General features: G+C 48.8%; 1 protein-coding gene across 2 annotated transcripts in view; it reads left to right on the top strand.

Moving 5' to 3' along the window:
* srfb (serum response factor b) overlaps positions 1-16,061 on the top strand; it is a 41,466-nt gene that overhangs the window by 9,436 nt on the left and 15,969 nt on the right. For both annotated transcript variants that reach the window (XM_078398945.1, XM_078398944.1), the window contains exon 2: positions 1,526-1,792. In XM_078398945.1, coding sequence (XP_078255071.1) covers positions 1,526-1,792 — 267 coding nt within the window. The remainder of the gene's footprint in view (positions 1-1,525; positions 1,793-16,061) is intronic.

Genomic DNA, 16,061 nt, shown 5'->3' with positions numbered 1-16,061 from the left:
AGGAGGTCACATCAGGAGCACTGAATGCAGTAGGTTAGAGGAGATGACGTGAGTCTCTGTATCACCCGGAAGGACTACTGCAGTCCTAGATGGATGTGAGGAAGGAGGTGTAGTGACAGGTTGCAGGAGAAAGTAGCTGGGGAAGGGAGGGGTAGGTTTGGATGGGAATGGACGAGTGAACCAAGAAGTTGAAGAGAGCGCAGTCTCCACAGAATGTAGAAAGGGGTGGGGATGGGAAGACGTGACTGGTGGTGGGATTATGTTGAAGATGGTGGAAATGTGGAGGTGTTGGATGTAGAGGCTGGTAGATTAAAGGCAAAAGTTGGAAACGTCTTGATACAGCTATAAAGGTAATTGGTGAGACCACAGTTGCAATATTGTGTGCAGTTCCAGTTGCCCAGCTATACGAAGGATATCATTAGGTTGGAATGATTTGAGACACCCTGGGGATGTATTACTGAGGATAATCCGGATTTGTAACGAACTGCCAGAGGAAGCTATAAAAGTGCATACAATTGCACATTTTCAAAGATATTTGTTAGACATGTAGATAGATGTGGAGGGGTGTGAGCCAAATGCTGGCAGATCGGACTAGCCCAATGGTCAATTTGGTCAGCATGGACAAGGTGGACTGATTGGCCTGTTTCCATGCTGCATTGGTCTAATGATGATCTTGCTGAGTGGCCGAGCAGGACGAGAGATGACCCACATCTGGGTCTCCGGATGTTGCATTCCTTGCTGGATACTACCAGTCTGGTGCTCTGGTGTGGGTGGGGAGGGATGGTGTGTAGTATGGGACGGTGTGTAGTTTGGGACGGTGTGGGTGGGGATGGTGTGTAGTATGGGACGTTGTGGGTGGGGATGGTGTGTAGTTTGGGACGGTGTGGGTGCGGATGGTGTGTAGTTTGGGACGGTGTGGGTGCGGATGGTGTGTAGTTTGGGACGGTGTGGGTGGGGATGGTGTGTAGTATGGGACGTTGTGGGTGGGGATGGTGTGTAGTTTGGGACGGTGTGGGTGCGGATGGTGTGTAGTTTGGGACGGTGTGGGTGCGGATGGTGTGTAGTTTGGGACGGTGTGGGTGCGGATGGTGTGTAGTTTGGGACGGTGTGGGTGCGGATGGTGTGGGGGGGAGATGGTGTGTAATTTAGGACGGTGTGGGGGGGAGAGAGGTAGTCTAGGGCAATGTGGATGGCTTGTTTTTTGTTCACCGTGCTGTTATCTGGACGTGTTACTGTGAGGGTCTGCCCTGTGTGTGAAATTGGAGCATAGCCTGACTGCAGCTGAGTACGTGATGTTTTCCACTCCCTGGGCCCTGGGACAGGGATCCTGATGGGCAGGAGGGTGCATGGTGACCCTGAGCCGTGTGCCCTGCCTGGGATGGGTACTGAGGTCTGGTTCCCATGTACTCTGCTGCTGTCATGCTGCACTGTAGCTGCTGTAAGCAGTCTCATGCCTGATGGGTGGGGGGTCTGCCGCTGCACTGCTCCGGTGATGAAACGGCCTGTTGTTGCTCTGCCCCCGCAGGCCTACGAGCTTTCCACGCTGACGGGCACGCAGGTACTGCTACTGGTGGCGAGTGAGACGGGCCACGTGTACACCTTCGCCACCCGCAAGCTGCAGCCGATGATCACCAGCGAGACGGGCAAGGCACTAATACAGACGTGCCTAAACTCGCCGGACTCGCCGCCCCGCTCCGACCCCACCACCGATCAGCGGATGAGCGCCACGGGCTTCGAGGAGACTGACCTCACCTACCAGGTGTCGGAGACCGACAGCAGCGGGGAGAACAAGGTAAGGCATCTGGTGCAGCGGCCTTGGCCCAACAGGTGGCGCAGGGAGGGGGGTGGGTGTCTCAGCCGGCACTCTTCCCTCAGTGGGTTGTCTGGTGAAGCATTCCTGCAGTCTACAGGGGAGCAGGAGAGGATTGAAATGAAATCTCTAAATATAACTCTCCCTATTTACACTTTCACCCTTGTGTACATAGAATCTCTTTGAATACTCAATCATTTCCGCCAAAGCTATCTCATGCCCCATTAGCCCTTCTGATTTCCTCAAATATACTCCCCTTTTTAATATCTGAAATTTCTTTCCATATCGGCCCTGAATGGCAAACCCCTTCTGTGGTTGAGAGGGTGGAGAGGGGGGGATGAACATCATCCATCCAAATATGTATTCTGTACATTTTGCTGAGTTCACTGCTCATTCTCATTGCAGGCCCAATTTGCCTAATCTCTCCTAGTGTGGCAATTGACAATCGCCCTTAAAAAAATCCTCCACATCCTGGCAGCGTCTGGTAAACCACCTCTGCACCGTCGACTCTCTCCCTTTCCCCACTCTTCTCTGCCAGTCCTTGTTTCTTGTTTTTGATACTGCTCTTTATTGTTATCATATAGTGTGGGCAGAATAATCCTACCTGGTTTCTCTGTTTGGAGGGAGTGATTGAATCCAAATTTTTTGATTTTAACCAGTTTTTAAAAAGTTTTGTTTTTCCCGTTGACGAAGCTCTTTGCTGGCATTAAATGTCAACCATTTTGCTTTTAAAATTGTTGCACCTTGATTTCAAGATCAGAGGCGAGGGAACCTGTGTGGGAGGTGATGGGACTGACGGGCAGAAATGGAGCAAAGGTGTTTGTGATGGGTGGAGCAGGAAAGAAAGGGATAATGAGGAGAGGCCTAAATCAGGTTGTGTATGTTAATATTTATTTTGTGCTATGAAGAAATGGCACACTTTGTTGAGTGAGAGTTTGAGAAGTGTGAATGTACATGGTGATTCTGAGTTGGTGCCGGCTGAGGCCAGGATTTCAGTCAGCTATCTGTGATGTTTACTCATTCACCATTTGGTGCTCTGCTCTCCCCCCACATCTCTCAAATGTGTCGATAGGTTGATGAGCGACTGTGGTTGATGGGTCTGAGAGTTGGAATATGCTGCAGTGGAGTTCTGCTGGCAGGCAGATGGAAGCGAATGGGCTGAATGGCCTCCTGCATCGTAGTAAATGATAAAATGGAGTGTTTGGGAAAGTGGTTGTGGAGAGGTCCTTTCCTTTTAGAATTTTAATAAGTGTAAATGTTTAAAAACGGCTGTTTTGGGGTGAAGTTAGAAACCTGTTTTCACTCATCGATGGGAATCTGGAACCAAAGAAAGGAGGAAATGTGCAGGTCAGAGGTTGAAAAGGTTTGCTATCTGGCTATTTAAATGGCTTTCCCACATTGTGGGGAGAAGGCTACATGCTGATGGCATACACTAGATAGATACACCATGTTTGAATGGTGTATCATTACTGCAGAAGGCTTTGGGATGTGGTGGCAGGGTGGAAGACATTCTCTAAGTGGCCCATGATCCCTACAGAGTGGACCGTGCAATGTCAGAAGTAAATCGAGTCACAATCATGCAGCATCTATCTCATCCATGTCAAACCCCAGTGTTTCATAACCAATGGAGCTGTTTTGGTGCAGTCACTATTACAATATTGTGCCATACTTGATGCAGGGTCTCGAGCCAAAACGTTGACCAAACCCTTTTCCTCCATAGATGCCTCCTGATGTGCTGAGTTCCTCCAGCTGTTTTGGTGCGTACTTTGATTTGGTCTTTAGGAGCTTCTTGAATTGACATAACACTTAATTTATTTGACTTCCTTTTTGGTTGTGTTATCTCTGTGCTGCTGTTTAGAAACCAATGTGGTAGTAAGGCTCTGTGAGCAGTTTTGGGCTTCAAGGGAAAGTAAGTATGTGGAGAAGATGAAATGGCTATTTCCCTGCCAGTTCAAGGCTATGCAGCTTAAAATACTTTTTGGTGGAATCCCTTGGAGATTGACAAATGGACACGGGAGACAGTAGGCTGTCTCTTGATTTTCATTGGTATGAGACAAAAGCCATTGGTGGCAAATAGTAGCTTGCAGGAGTAATTTGGAAGAGTTAACAAGAATGTGAGCATCAAAAAAATGCTGGGACTCTGGTCAGGCAGTATCAGTGCAGAGAAAAAGAGAACTAACTTTATAGCTCCAAACCTTTGTTAGAACTGGGAAAGAGAAAATGGGTAATTCAGTTGACAAGAAGCTGGTGGGAGGGATGGTGAGGACAAAGGGAATATTTGTGGTGGGAGGAAACAAGGTTAATGTGGGTATTTAGATGGTGATTATGTTTCTTTGTAGCTAACAGCAGGGTTGTTCGACATGACCAGCAAAAGACGGTAATGGCAAGCAAAAAACGGAGCCATTATCACAGACAGATGAGTTGCAGCAGAAACGACTGGTTGTGAGACAAGGAAAATTCAACATTGAACCCTGACGGATGCTACAGGGGGAGTGTTGATTCTCTCGGGCCACAGACTGAGGTTGGAGCAGGATGGAGATTTAAAGTGTAGGAAGGAACTGCAGATGCTGGTTTAAAGACACGAAATGTTGGAGTAAGTCAGCGGGACAGACAGCATCTCTGGAATGAAGGAATGGGTAACCTTTCGGGTCAAAATGGGTGACATTTTGAGTCGAGACCCTTCTTCAGACTGAAGAAGGGTCTCGACCCAAAATGTCACCCATTTTGTGTCTATCTTTGGAAAATTAAAGTGGCAGGCGATGGGAAGCTCAGGGTCACTCCTGTGGACTGGTCACAGGTGCTCACCAATCATGTCGCCCAGTCTGTGTGGTGTCTCCAGTGTGAATACCAAATGCAGGGCACTAGACTGGAGGAAATGCAAGTGATTCACTGGGTCTTGGATGGTAGGAAGGGAGGAAGTGAAAGGAATGATGTTGCATCTCCTGCAGTTGCATGAGGGCATGCATGGGGAATGGTTGGTGACAAGAGAAGAGTGGACCAGGGTTGCAAAGAAGCCATCCTTTTGTATTCCAGAAAGCGGAGGAGCAAATGTGGCTGGTTGTGCCATATTGTTGGGGCTGGGGAAGATCACAATGGATGATCCATTGAATGTAGAGGGCGGGAGAGAGAGAGAGACCCTGGGGGAAATCTCTGTTCTTGCATGAATGAGAGTGGAGGTGCAGGAAATGGATGAGGCATAGTCAAGTTCTCTGTCTTCTGGCGTGGGGGTAAAGCCATTGAAAATGAAGACATTTTACAGTCATCTGTGCAGAAAGTCTCAATTGGGGCAAATGTGATGGATTTGGAGCATCCGGGAGAATTAAATGAGGTCACATTTCTTTGTTTTTTGCTGCCAATTAATACCCTCTCACCTTCAAGGTCCACCTGTCTCCCTTTCCCATCTAGATCTCAATGTGTTGTGGGGAGAGCTAGCAGTCAGCATCCACTACAAGCTCACGGATTCCCACAACTGCGACTATGCTTCCACCCTGTCTCATGCAAGGACAACATTCCCGATTCCCATTTGCTCTGCGACTTTCTGCACAGTTGACTCTGAAACGTCATTCCACCTTCCTTTAGCATGGCTTCATCTCGGTTCATATGGACGGAGCCTGTGGCCGCATCCTATGTACTCGCCTCCGCTCACAACCCTTCCTCCTGGAAATTAGAAGTTGTTGAAGTGGAGGGAATGTTTGTGGTGGCGGCAAGCTGAAACAACAGGTCTGCTGGACGGCCCTGCTTGTGGGTAGACCCAGACTATGGATCCGGGGCACAGGCTGAAAGTTACAAAGGGAAGATCTTTTGTGGGAATGAGCTGTGTGTGGGAGATAAGGCCCTGACGTAGTGAGGACAAGGTCCTGGGGAAGGTTTGAGGATGTGAAGCTGATCTTTGGCCTCTGAGATGGAGGTCAGTTTGCTGGACTACAGCAGCACCACCCTTGTTAATGGGTTTGTGAGTGGGCTTGCTTCATTGTGGTAGAGTGCTAAAGGTTCAGGAGGGGGAATGTGTTATAGCCCTGTTGTGTTAGCAACATCTCAACACATAGTCACCATATATCTGCCTCTTAACCCTTTTGACCTGGTCTTGTCCTATTGCAGATATTTCCTTTTACATATCCTGCCATCACCACCACTTGCAACTTGAGTTGATCTTTCCATTCTAACGTTGGGTCTGGAAATGTTAATGCTTTCTCTCTCCACAGATGCTGTCTGCTCAGTGCTTCCACAGCAGCAACTTGTAATTAGGTTGAAGGAGACACTGGGTAAAGGGATCTGGAAGGAAGGTCATTAAGGTACTTGGGACCTGATGACAAATGGTTGTAATATCACTGAAGACAGAAACAAAATGCTGGAGTAACTCAGCGGGACTGCTCTGGAGAGAAGGAATGGGTGACATTTGGTGTTGAGATCCTTCCTCGCTACAGACTGGGACTTTATTTATTTGGTCAGAAGCTAGTGTTCTTTGTCCCTTTAGCCTGGTGCACAGTATAAAGCTGCCCATGCCTGTGGAGTTGGTTGACCTGGACAGGGGAAGCATGGCAATTGAATGGGTTGCTTGCAGGGTGGATGTGAAGGGTGGGCCAAGAGTTGTGGTTTCCTGCATGGCTACCCCCGTTGAGTACTGATTCACTTCAGTCGGATGTGTGGATAGTGAATGAAGATACGGTAGAGGTGGTAAAGTTGCCCCTTGTGCCTCTGGTGTTAGTGGGTCATGCTGCAGGGTGCGCTGGTCACCAGTGAATTCAAAGTTATTTTATTGTCACGTGTACCAATTAAGGTACAGTGAAACTCTATTTACCATCCAGTCATACTTAAAAAAAGCCACAAGCCACACAACTACATAAAAGTTAACATAAACATCCACCGCAGCAGATTCCCCACATTCCTCACTGTGATGGAAGGCAATAAAGTCTAATCTTCTTTCCTCATTATTCTCCCGTGATCGGGCAGTCGAACCATCCGCACTTGGGGCGATCAAAGCTCCCACAGTCGGCGATTGAAGCCCCCGCGATCAGTGCGGTTGAAACTCTCGCGATCAGGGCAGTCGAAGCTCCTGCGGTTGGAGCTCCCGAAGTCGGTCCCCAACAGGGATCGCCACCATGTTAAGTCCTGCAGGTTCCCGCGGTTGGAGCCCTGAGGTCGATCCCCGACAGGGACCGCCAGCTCCACGATGTTGAGTCCTGCAGGTTCCCGCGGTTGGAGCCCTGAGGTCGATCCCCGACAGGGACCGACAGCTCCACGATGTTAAGTCCTGCAGGCTCCCACGGTTGGAGCTCCCAAAGTCGATCCCCAGCAAGAGGTCGCCAGTTCCTTGATGTTAGGTCGCAGTGCGGAGGGAGATACGATACGGAAATAAAATCGCATCTCCATCGACGTAAGAGATTAAGAAAGTTTCCCCCAACCGCCAACCACCACATAAAACAAAACTGAACACTAAAACATTTAACACATACTAAAAACAACAAAAGAGAGAAAAAGACGAGACAGGCTGTTGGCGAGGCAGCCGTTGTGGAATTCTGGGATAGCAGTGAATGTAACACTCGTTACAGGAGAGAGTTGGGGCCAGACCTGATCCAGGCAGCAGTGAGTCTGCAGAGCGCAGTGGTGGGGATAACCAGCTGTGCTCTCGTGTAGTGATCACACTCCGCCTGTGCTTAAGTTCCGGAGCAGAATTAGGCCATTCTGCCCACCAAGTTTACTCTGACATTCAATCATGGCTGATCTATTGTTCCCTCTCAACCCCATTCTCCTGCCTTCTCCCCATAACCCCGACACCCTGACTAATCAAGAATCTCTCATTTCCCGCCTTAAAATGTCCATTGAAGGCCTTCACAGCCTTCTGTGTCACAAATTCCCTGTGCCATAAGACTGCCTTGAATGTTTGGGAACTCTGACTTTGTTTCCGTGTCCTGACTCTGTGTCCTGTGCCACGGTTGTGGAGCCTCTTTCTCTCTTCCCTCCCCCCTCGGTCAACTGCAATCCCCTCCTCCCAGTACTGCTTCTCCCATTGCCCTGCTCCCAACTCTGCGCTGCATTGCCCCATCTCCCATCCTGTCTTCCCTTATCGTGCTGCCGTGCCTCTCATTGATAAAAGTTTGTGTGACCATATATGGTCTGGTTCCCTGCCTAAACCTCTCGCCAGGCCCCCGTGTGATATTCCTTATAAGTTGCAGCTGTCCCAGAGCCCGATGTAGCTGAGAGGGGGGTGGGGGGAGTTGCCATATACTGATCCAGGCTCTGGCATATGTCAACAGGCCCCACGTCACTCAGTGTTAACTGCCCTGGGCTGTAGCACGCTGATTGGAGCAGTGTCCTGTGGGCAGTGAGGATATGGCAGCAATCAGGACGCCCTTGGAAGAGACCCGCTCACTGCCTGGAGCAGCAGCTTTGCTTTCCTGTAGCCTTTCCCCTCGATCAACCCGGCCAGGTGTCCTGTCTCATTAACTGCCCGCTTACTGACCCCTGCACTGCATCACCTTTCTCCCAACCTTTAGTTTACTTTAGAGATACAGTGCGGAAACAGGCCCTTCAGTCCCCCAAATCCATGCCGACCAGCGATCCCTGCACACTAACATTATCCTACACACACTAGGGATAATTTACATATATACCAGGCCAATTTAGCTACAAACCTGTATGTCTTTGGAGTGCGGGAGGAAACCAAAGATCTTGGAGAAAACCCACGCAGGTCACAGGGAGAGCGTTCAAACTCTGTCAGACAGCACGTAGTCAGGATCGAACCTGGGTCTCTGCCGCTGTCAGGCAGCAACTCTACCGCTGCACCACCCTTGTTGGTGTGCACACTGTCGGGAAGGGAGTGTGGTGACTGAACACTGCAGGATGTCCACAGGGTGGGTTTACTTGCTGTGGGCATGCCATTCCGAGGGGTCAGGACACCCAAGTTCCTGGTCTGAGGGGGGTAAAGGTGACTGATCCCACTATGAGGGCTGAAGGCACCTTCAATCCCTGCCCTGAGGGGGTGAAGGCAGCCCTCAGTGGCAGCCCCACAGCAAGTAAACCCACCCTGTGGACATCCTGCGGTGTACACTGTAACAGTGAGGGGTCAAGGTAGCTGACCCCCAACTCTGAGGGATGAAGGGACCTGCGACCCTGCTCTGGGGGTGAAAGTAGCTGGGCCCCCTCACTCTGGATGGTTCACTCTGAGTATATTCTGTGTGCAGCGGTTTAATCTTCAGTCCAACGGTATGTTTTGAAGCTGTTTGTGTGGCCGCAGAATGTTTGGTTTTACAAAAGCTTTAACTCCTTCAGTGCTGTGGAGGAACAGCTTTGGGGTGTGGATATTTGTGCAAATGATGGTTGCCAGAGCGAGGTGCAGCTGATTGGGTGTTGCTGGGGGGGGGGGAGCTGCCTCTGGATATCTCCTAGTGACTTCTTCACATGGGACAAATGGCTGGTCGGCAATCTAACAGCTGGGGACAGTCCCTGGTGACTGGTGTGGTTTACTGAGGGTTCTCTGAACTGCACCTTGGTGTCACAGCTTGTATCTCACTGCCCTCTGGTCCGACAAGTGTTGATTTAGAAATATAGAAAAATAGGTGCAGGAGTAGGCCATTCAGCCCTTCGAGCCAGCACCACCATTCAATATGATCATGGATGATCATCTCACATCAGTAGCCCATTCCAGCTTTTTCCCTATATCCCTTGATTCCTTTAGCCCTAAGAGCTAAATCTAACTCCCTCAAAAAAAACTCTCTCTTTAATTTACCTGAACAAGCTTCATCCCCTTCATGGGGAGTTTTAATTTTTGGGACTATTTTCCCTTCTGCTCCAGCATGTCTTGTGCTGGTCTATATGGTTTTCCTGGATTTTCTATCCATGGTTGTTTCTGTCCATTTTACTAAAATCCTAAAACTGTCACCGGATCAAATTCCTGGAATAAGTGTGTGGGAAAGGACTGCGGATGCTGGTGCTGGTTTCCACCGACGATAGACACAATGTTAGCAGGCAGCATCTCTGGAGGAAAGGAAGAGGTGACGTTTCGGGTCAGGACCCTTTTTCAGACCGAATTCTGAAGTCAGACTGGCTAAATTCTTTAAACATTCCTCAGCTCACTTGCCGAGTTGATCAAGTTCATGCTATCTTTTTTGATAACTATCTTCACTATCTACGATATCATCCACTTTAGTGCCATCTGCAAACTTACTAATTGCGCCTTGTACATTCGCATCTAAATCATTGATATAAACCACAAACAGCAATGTGGGCCCAGCACCAATCTCCGAGACACACTGCTAGTCACAGGCCTGTCGTTCAAAAAACAACCGTCTACCACCATCTTCTGTTTCTTTACTTGAAGCCAATTTTCTATCCAGTCAGCTAGCTCTCCATGGATCACATGCCATCTCCACTTCAAGAGCAGCCCACCACGTGGAACCTTATCAAAGGCCTGCATTTGTAAAGGTTAAAGCTTTTGCAAACATGTTCATTCAGAACTGCGATCTCTGCATCCTCCTGAGTCCCTCAACATTACAGAAGGCAGTCTTCAGCAAATCCAATCACTCCATGTGATATCAGGAAAGAGCTGGAAGCTCTAGATGCAGGAAAGACTCGTCAGATTGGCTGCAGTAATGAAGATGAGTGATGCAAATTAGCCATGCCTCGGCCAAGCTGTTCCAGTGCAGTTAAAACATCAGCGTTTCTCCCCAGGTGTGTCCTCTTCATAAAACGCTGGACAAAAACTAATTACCCATTTAATTTGTTCATTTATTTACAATGAAGTGGTGGATGGTGTCAAATGAAGTCACACTGCTTTCCACTAATCAGTTTGGGGTTTGCCAAAACTGCTTCACTCTGCATCTTATCATAGTAATGGTTCAAACTTTGACCAAGGAGGTGAAATCCAGAGGCGCGGTGCCAGCACCTGCTTTTGACATCAAGGCAGTGTTTTGTGGCTGCAAGGAGCCTGATGAAGTTGATCAATGGGCCAAAGGGTGAAATGCTTCAGTAACAAGAACCATATGTAATGCAAGGACAGACCAAGATAACATTCAGGACAAGGTCCTGGGCATAACCTACTTCATCAATGACCCTGCTTCCGTCAAAAATGGGGGTGTTTGCTGTTGATTCTACGTTATAAAATTCAGTTGCATCTTGGAAATGTTGTTTATGTATATAAAACCCCAGACACCGTTCAGACATGAGCTGATAAGTAGCAGGTAACTTTGCTTCGCACTTAATATGGCACCAATAAACACCATAAACAAGACAGCATTCTTGTTCCTTCCTCCTTTCCATTCACCTCTAAAGCATTAAAATTGAGTGGCACTGTCATGATCACGGCCCCTAGTAACAACATTTCGTGCGGGTAATGAGTGGTTAATATTGACTAAACGCTACAGTTTCAAGAGCAGGTTCAAGGCTGGTTGATCTGCGTTGAGTGACTCACTGTGGCCTTTCCATAATCTACAAGGCTTGAGTCAGGGGTGTGAAGGAATAGAGTCATTGTAGACCATTGAAACAGACCCTTTGGCCCATTATGTCTATGTCGGCCATCAATACTGATCTCATTTGCCTTCATTAATCCCATGCCCCTCTGCCTTGCTCATCCACATAGTTGTCCAGATAGGTCTTCAGTGTTTTTACTGTTCCTGCCTCCATCACCCCTGAGAGCCCCTTTAAACCCCCTCCCTCTAACTGTAAATATGCCCTCTAGTTTGAGACACCCCTATCCTGGAATGGAAACTGGCTAATTTGCCAATCTACGTCTCTCAATTTAATTTACCTCCATCATATCACTGCTCATCATCCTTTGCTCCAGGGAAAATGGAGCGAGCCTCTAATCTCTCCGTGTAACTCAAACCCTCCAATCCAGGCAACATCCTTGTGAATTTTGTGCGCACTCTCCCTGGCTTAATCACATTTCCTCTAGTGTGGCGACCAGAGCTGCGCACGACACGTCAAGTGTAGCCTAACCAACGTGGTCTCCCATCTCTTATGCTCAGTTTCCCAGCCACGGAGGCAAGCGTGCAAATTCCCTCTTCGCTACCTTGTTTAGACAATAGACAATAGGTGCAGGAGTAGGCCAATCGGCCCTTCGAGCCAGCACCACCATTCAATTACCTGCAATTGCCGCTTTCAGGGAACTCTGTACCACTCAGTCCCTCTGCTCAACAACACTGTCCACAGCCTTGCCATTCACCCTGTATGTCTGTCCTGGTTTACTATCACTTTGTCCTTGGCCGAGTTAAATTTCATCTGAAGACACAAGAGCATGCAGGTGCTGGAATCTGGAGCAACCAATTGTAGGAGGAACTCAGCACGTCAATCAGCATCTGTGGAGGAAAAAGATTGTCAATGTTCTGAGTTCCTGAGTGTCTGCAGAAGGGTCTCAACCCAAAAAGTCATCTATTCCTTTTTTCCAGAGATGCTGCCTGATCTGCTGAGTTACTCCAACTTTTTGTGTCTCTTTTCAAATTCCTCCAGTGGATTGTTTATTGCTTTGAATTCCATCTGCCATTCCCTTTCCCACTTTTCCAGTTGTTCTAGATCCTGTTGATAAACACTTTCATTGTCCACAATACCATCAATTTTGGTGTTGTCCTCAAGCTTACTAACCATGCACCACCTATGTTCTCATCCAAATCATTAATATAGAGGACAAATGGGGCCTAGAACTGATCCGTGTGGCACATCACCCCAATCTGAATAATATCCCTCCACTACCACCTTCTGACTCACTCCTTCCACCAAGCCAATTTTACATCCATTGACTACCTCACCCTAGGTACATGTGTACAAACTGGCAAGCACTCGTCAAAGGCTTTGCTAAAGTTCATGTAGACAATGTCTCCTGCCCTCATCAATCCCCTTAGTCGCCTCTTCAAACTTGTGAGATACGATTTCCCACGCACATTCATGCTGACAATCCCTAATCAGTCAGTCATAGTCATACAACGTGGAACCAGGCCTTTTGACCCAACTTGTCTATGCCAACCAAAACGCCCTGTCTAAGCTGCCCACATTTGGCCCAAGTCCTTCTCAATCTTTCCTATCCTTGCCTTTCCCAATGCAAATATGTCCTGTCCCTCAGAATCCGCTCCAGTAACTTTCCTGTCACTGATGTATGGCTCACCGGTCCTTTATTCCCTGCTTAATCCAGCTGCCCTTCTTAAATATATATCTTAAACAAAGACACAATATTAGTTGTCCTGCAGTCTTCTAGTACCTCCGTGTGGTTAGCAGAGATTTCTGCCACGGACCTCCACAATTCCCTCCCTTGCTTCCCATAATATCCAACGATACACCCGATAGAACCCTTCCATTTGCTGGATGAGTGCAGTTCCAATAACCCCATCCACCCCCCTGAACATTTGTTCTCTCCACCACGAGGGCACAATTGCTGCAGTGTCTACTGGCCAAATAACTGCTGCAGACCATTCTAATCTCAATACTGGGCGGGCGCACAGGCTCTGCCGCACCAGGGCAAATCAAGTTGAGTTTATGCACAACTTCAGTGTGGTACAAGTGCAATGAAAATCTTGCTTGCAGCAGCATCACAGGCACGTAGACTCAGACAAACACGCACAAAACATAATCTTCAAAACAATTCTGTAAGACAGTAAAAAGAAATGTCTAAAAATACATCCATGCAAGTGCACAAGGTGGTCCATAGTTCTGTTGCTGAGGTAGGATTGGGGTTGTGCAGGTTGGTCCAAGAGCTTGATGGTTATAGGCAAGTAGCTGTTCCTGCTGCCTGTTGTGTGGGACCATGCTTGTGTACCTCCTGCCCGATGGTAGCATCAAGAATTCAGCATGGGCTGGATGGCGGCGCTGCCATAGCAGCTGCGGCTTACCTGCGGTCCATTTGTCTTTGTGTTTTTGTTGTTTTTTTGTCTTAATTGTAGTTGTGATGTCGTGTTTTTGTGTTTGTGTACTATGTGGGGGGGATGGGGGGGAACTGTAAAATTGTAAATAGGTGTCCCTTCCGAACGGAGACCCGACCTTTGTTTTCTGGGTGTTGTCTCCGTTCCTGCTGCGGCCTACCATCGGTCCAACTCCTGGAGCTGGCGCCTTCCAGGGCTCCGGTTCGCAGAGGCCGCGGATCGGACTTACCATCAGCGGAGCCGGCCGTCTTCGGAGGTTGCGGGAGCGGCTGCGACTCGCCTTAGGCTCGGGCCGCGTGGATGCCGACATCGGGAGCTCCGGCAGCGGCAGCGGGTTCGCCCGCCCCGGATCGCGGGGCTTGGGTCGCGGACATTTCACCGTCCGGCGCGGCCTAAGATAGGCCGCGGGATATTTCTCTGCTGGGCGGGGGCTTCAATGTCGGGAACCACGACCGCCCCGACGTGCAGCAACAGCGGCAGCGTGTTCGCCTGCCCCGGATCGGACTTATCATCAGCGGAGCCGGCCGTCTTCGGAGGCTGCGGGAGCGGCTGGGACTCTCCTTAGGCTCGGGTCGCTGCGGACCGTCCGGCGCGGCCTGCAACCACAACAACCTGACTGCGGGAGAGGACAGCAGGAGAAGGGAAAGACATTGTGGCCTTCCATCACAGTGAGGAGAGGACTGGAGGAGACTCACTGTGATGGATGTTTCTTTTTTTGTGTGTTTTTGGGGTTGTGTAATTTTAATGCCTATTTAATGCTTTTATTGTTGGACTGTGGGTTACTGAATTTCGTCCAATATTGGATGACAAATAAAGCTATCTTGAATCTTGAATGATGGGAATCCTTGATGATAAATGCTGCCTTCTTGTGGCCAAGACTCCTTCTCTGACCTCTGCACCCTCGCGTGTTTTGGGTCAGTGGACAGCTCTGATGGGTTAGATCTCTCTCCTGTCCTTTGTGTACACAGCCTCTGGACACTACAATGAGGTGCTGACAAAGTGCAGAACCACAGATTTCCCCCTGTCTTTTAGATGAGGCTCACATGGAAGCCTATCCTGCATCATTTTGGAGAAGGTGGGAGTTCTCCCTGGTGTCGTGAGAATATGAGTGAAAGCAGTAGTGGCCACAGTTCCCATCAGGTCTGAAGAAGAGTCTCAACCTGAAACGACACCCATTCCTTCTCTCCAGAATTGCTGCCTGCCTGAGTTACTCCAGCATTTTGTGTCTATGAACTGTTTAGTAATATCTTTTACCTGTCAACCGGGTTGCTGCAATGATTCCCACATCCCGTGATACTCTTAACACCCTGGTCAATGTATGTCACTTGATTCACGTCTCCGGGCACACTACCTGGGCCTTCATCACAGTAGTGGGAGTGTACAGTGCACAATGATTGCCTCGTGGCCCTGGTTACTTTGGCGATACATTTTGTGAACACTTCTGTCCATTTGTGCAGTGCCTGATGGTGTCCTGAGTTGTTGAGGGGCTAGAGACCTCTCGGTGGTCCTGGTGTTGAAGATTGGTCCTGGGAGGTGGGTGTCCTGAGTCTTTAGGAACAGACTTGGTAAGATGGGTTTTTGTGGTGGTGCTAGGAGGTCAGTTGAAAGGTTTGAAGCTCTGTGGCCTGAAATGTATGCACTAAAATCCCAAAGGCAAATTAAAACCTTCCAGCCTTGGCACAGAATCATTTTCTGCTGTATGCTGCTCTCTGATTTCTCAGAGAATGTTCCTTCTCCATACAAGGGCAAGCTGTGCTACTTCCGTGCAAACATTGGTTTTATTGGCGTGATTCACTGAGTAATGACTCTGCTCCAAACTATGCTTTGGAGTGTTTGTAAACTAGACTCCTGTTAAATACAACAGCCACCTTCCTTGTGTCTGTCCCCCTCCATCAGCCTGCCACGCATGCCACGGAGTACACCCATCACAACTCCAGCTGGCATCTATGCTGCATCATTTCATCTTGTTCTTCTCTCCCCAGGTGGGAACCAGCACTTCTGGGCTTCTTCTCTTTTTTGCTCTGTTTTCTTTCTTTCATTCATTCTTTTTCCTTTTCTTTCTCGTGCTCTCCGTCTTTATCTCTCTTGGTTTTTTTTCTCTCTTTCTCTGTCCTGGCCTTGTCGTCGTCGTCCCCCCCCCCGGCCTTCATTTTTCTCTTGCTTTCTTCCCCTCTTGCTTTGTCCCTCTTGCTTTGTCCCTCTGGCTTTCACTGTCTCTTGCTTTCTTCCTCTCTTGCTTTATCACTCACATTTTCTTTCTCTATGTCTCTTCTCTCACACTTTCTCTCCCTCACTTGCTTCTCTCTTTCCTTTCTTGCCCTCCCTTTCTTCCTCAGTTCTGTCTCTTGCCTGTACTCCCTCTCTCGCCTTCTCTCTCTCTCTCTCTCTCTCTCTCTCTCTCTCTCTCT

This window comes from Rhinoraja longicauda, chromosome 5 (genome assembly GCF_053455715.1).
Source record: "Rhinoraja longicauda isolate Sanriku21f chromosome 5, sRhiLon1.1, whole genome shotgun sequence".
Classification (NCBI taxonomy): Eukaryota; Metazoa; Chordata; class Chondrichthyes; order Rajiformes; family Arhynchobatidae; genus Rhinoraja; species Rhinoraja longicauda.
This window is presented reverse-complemented; position numbering and strand designations above follow the sequence as displayed.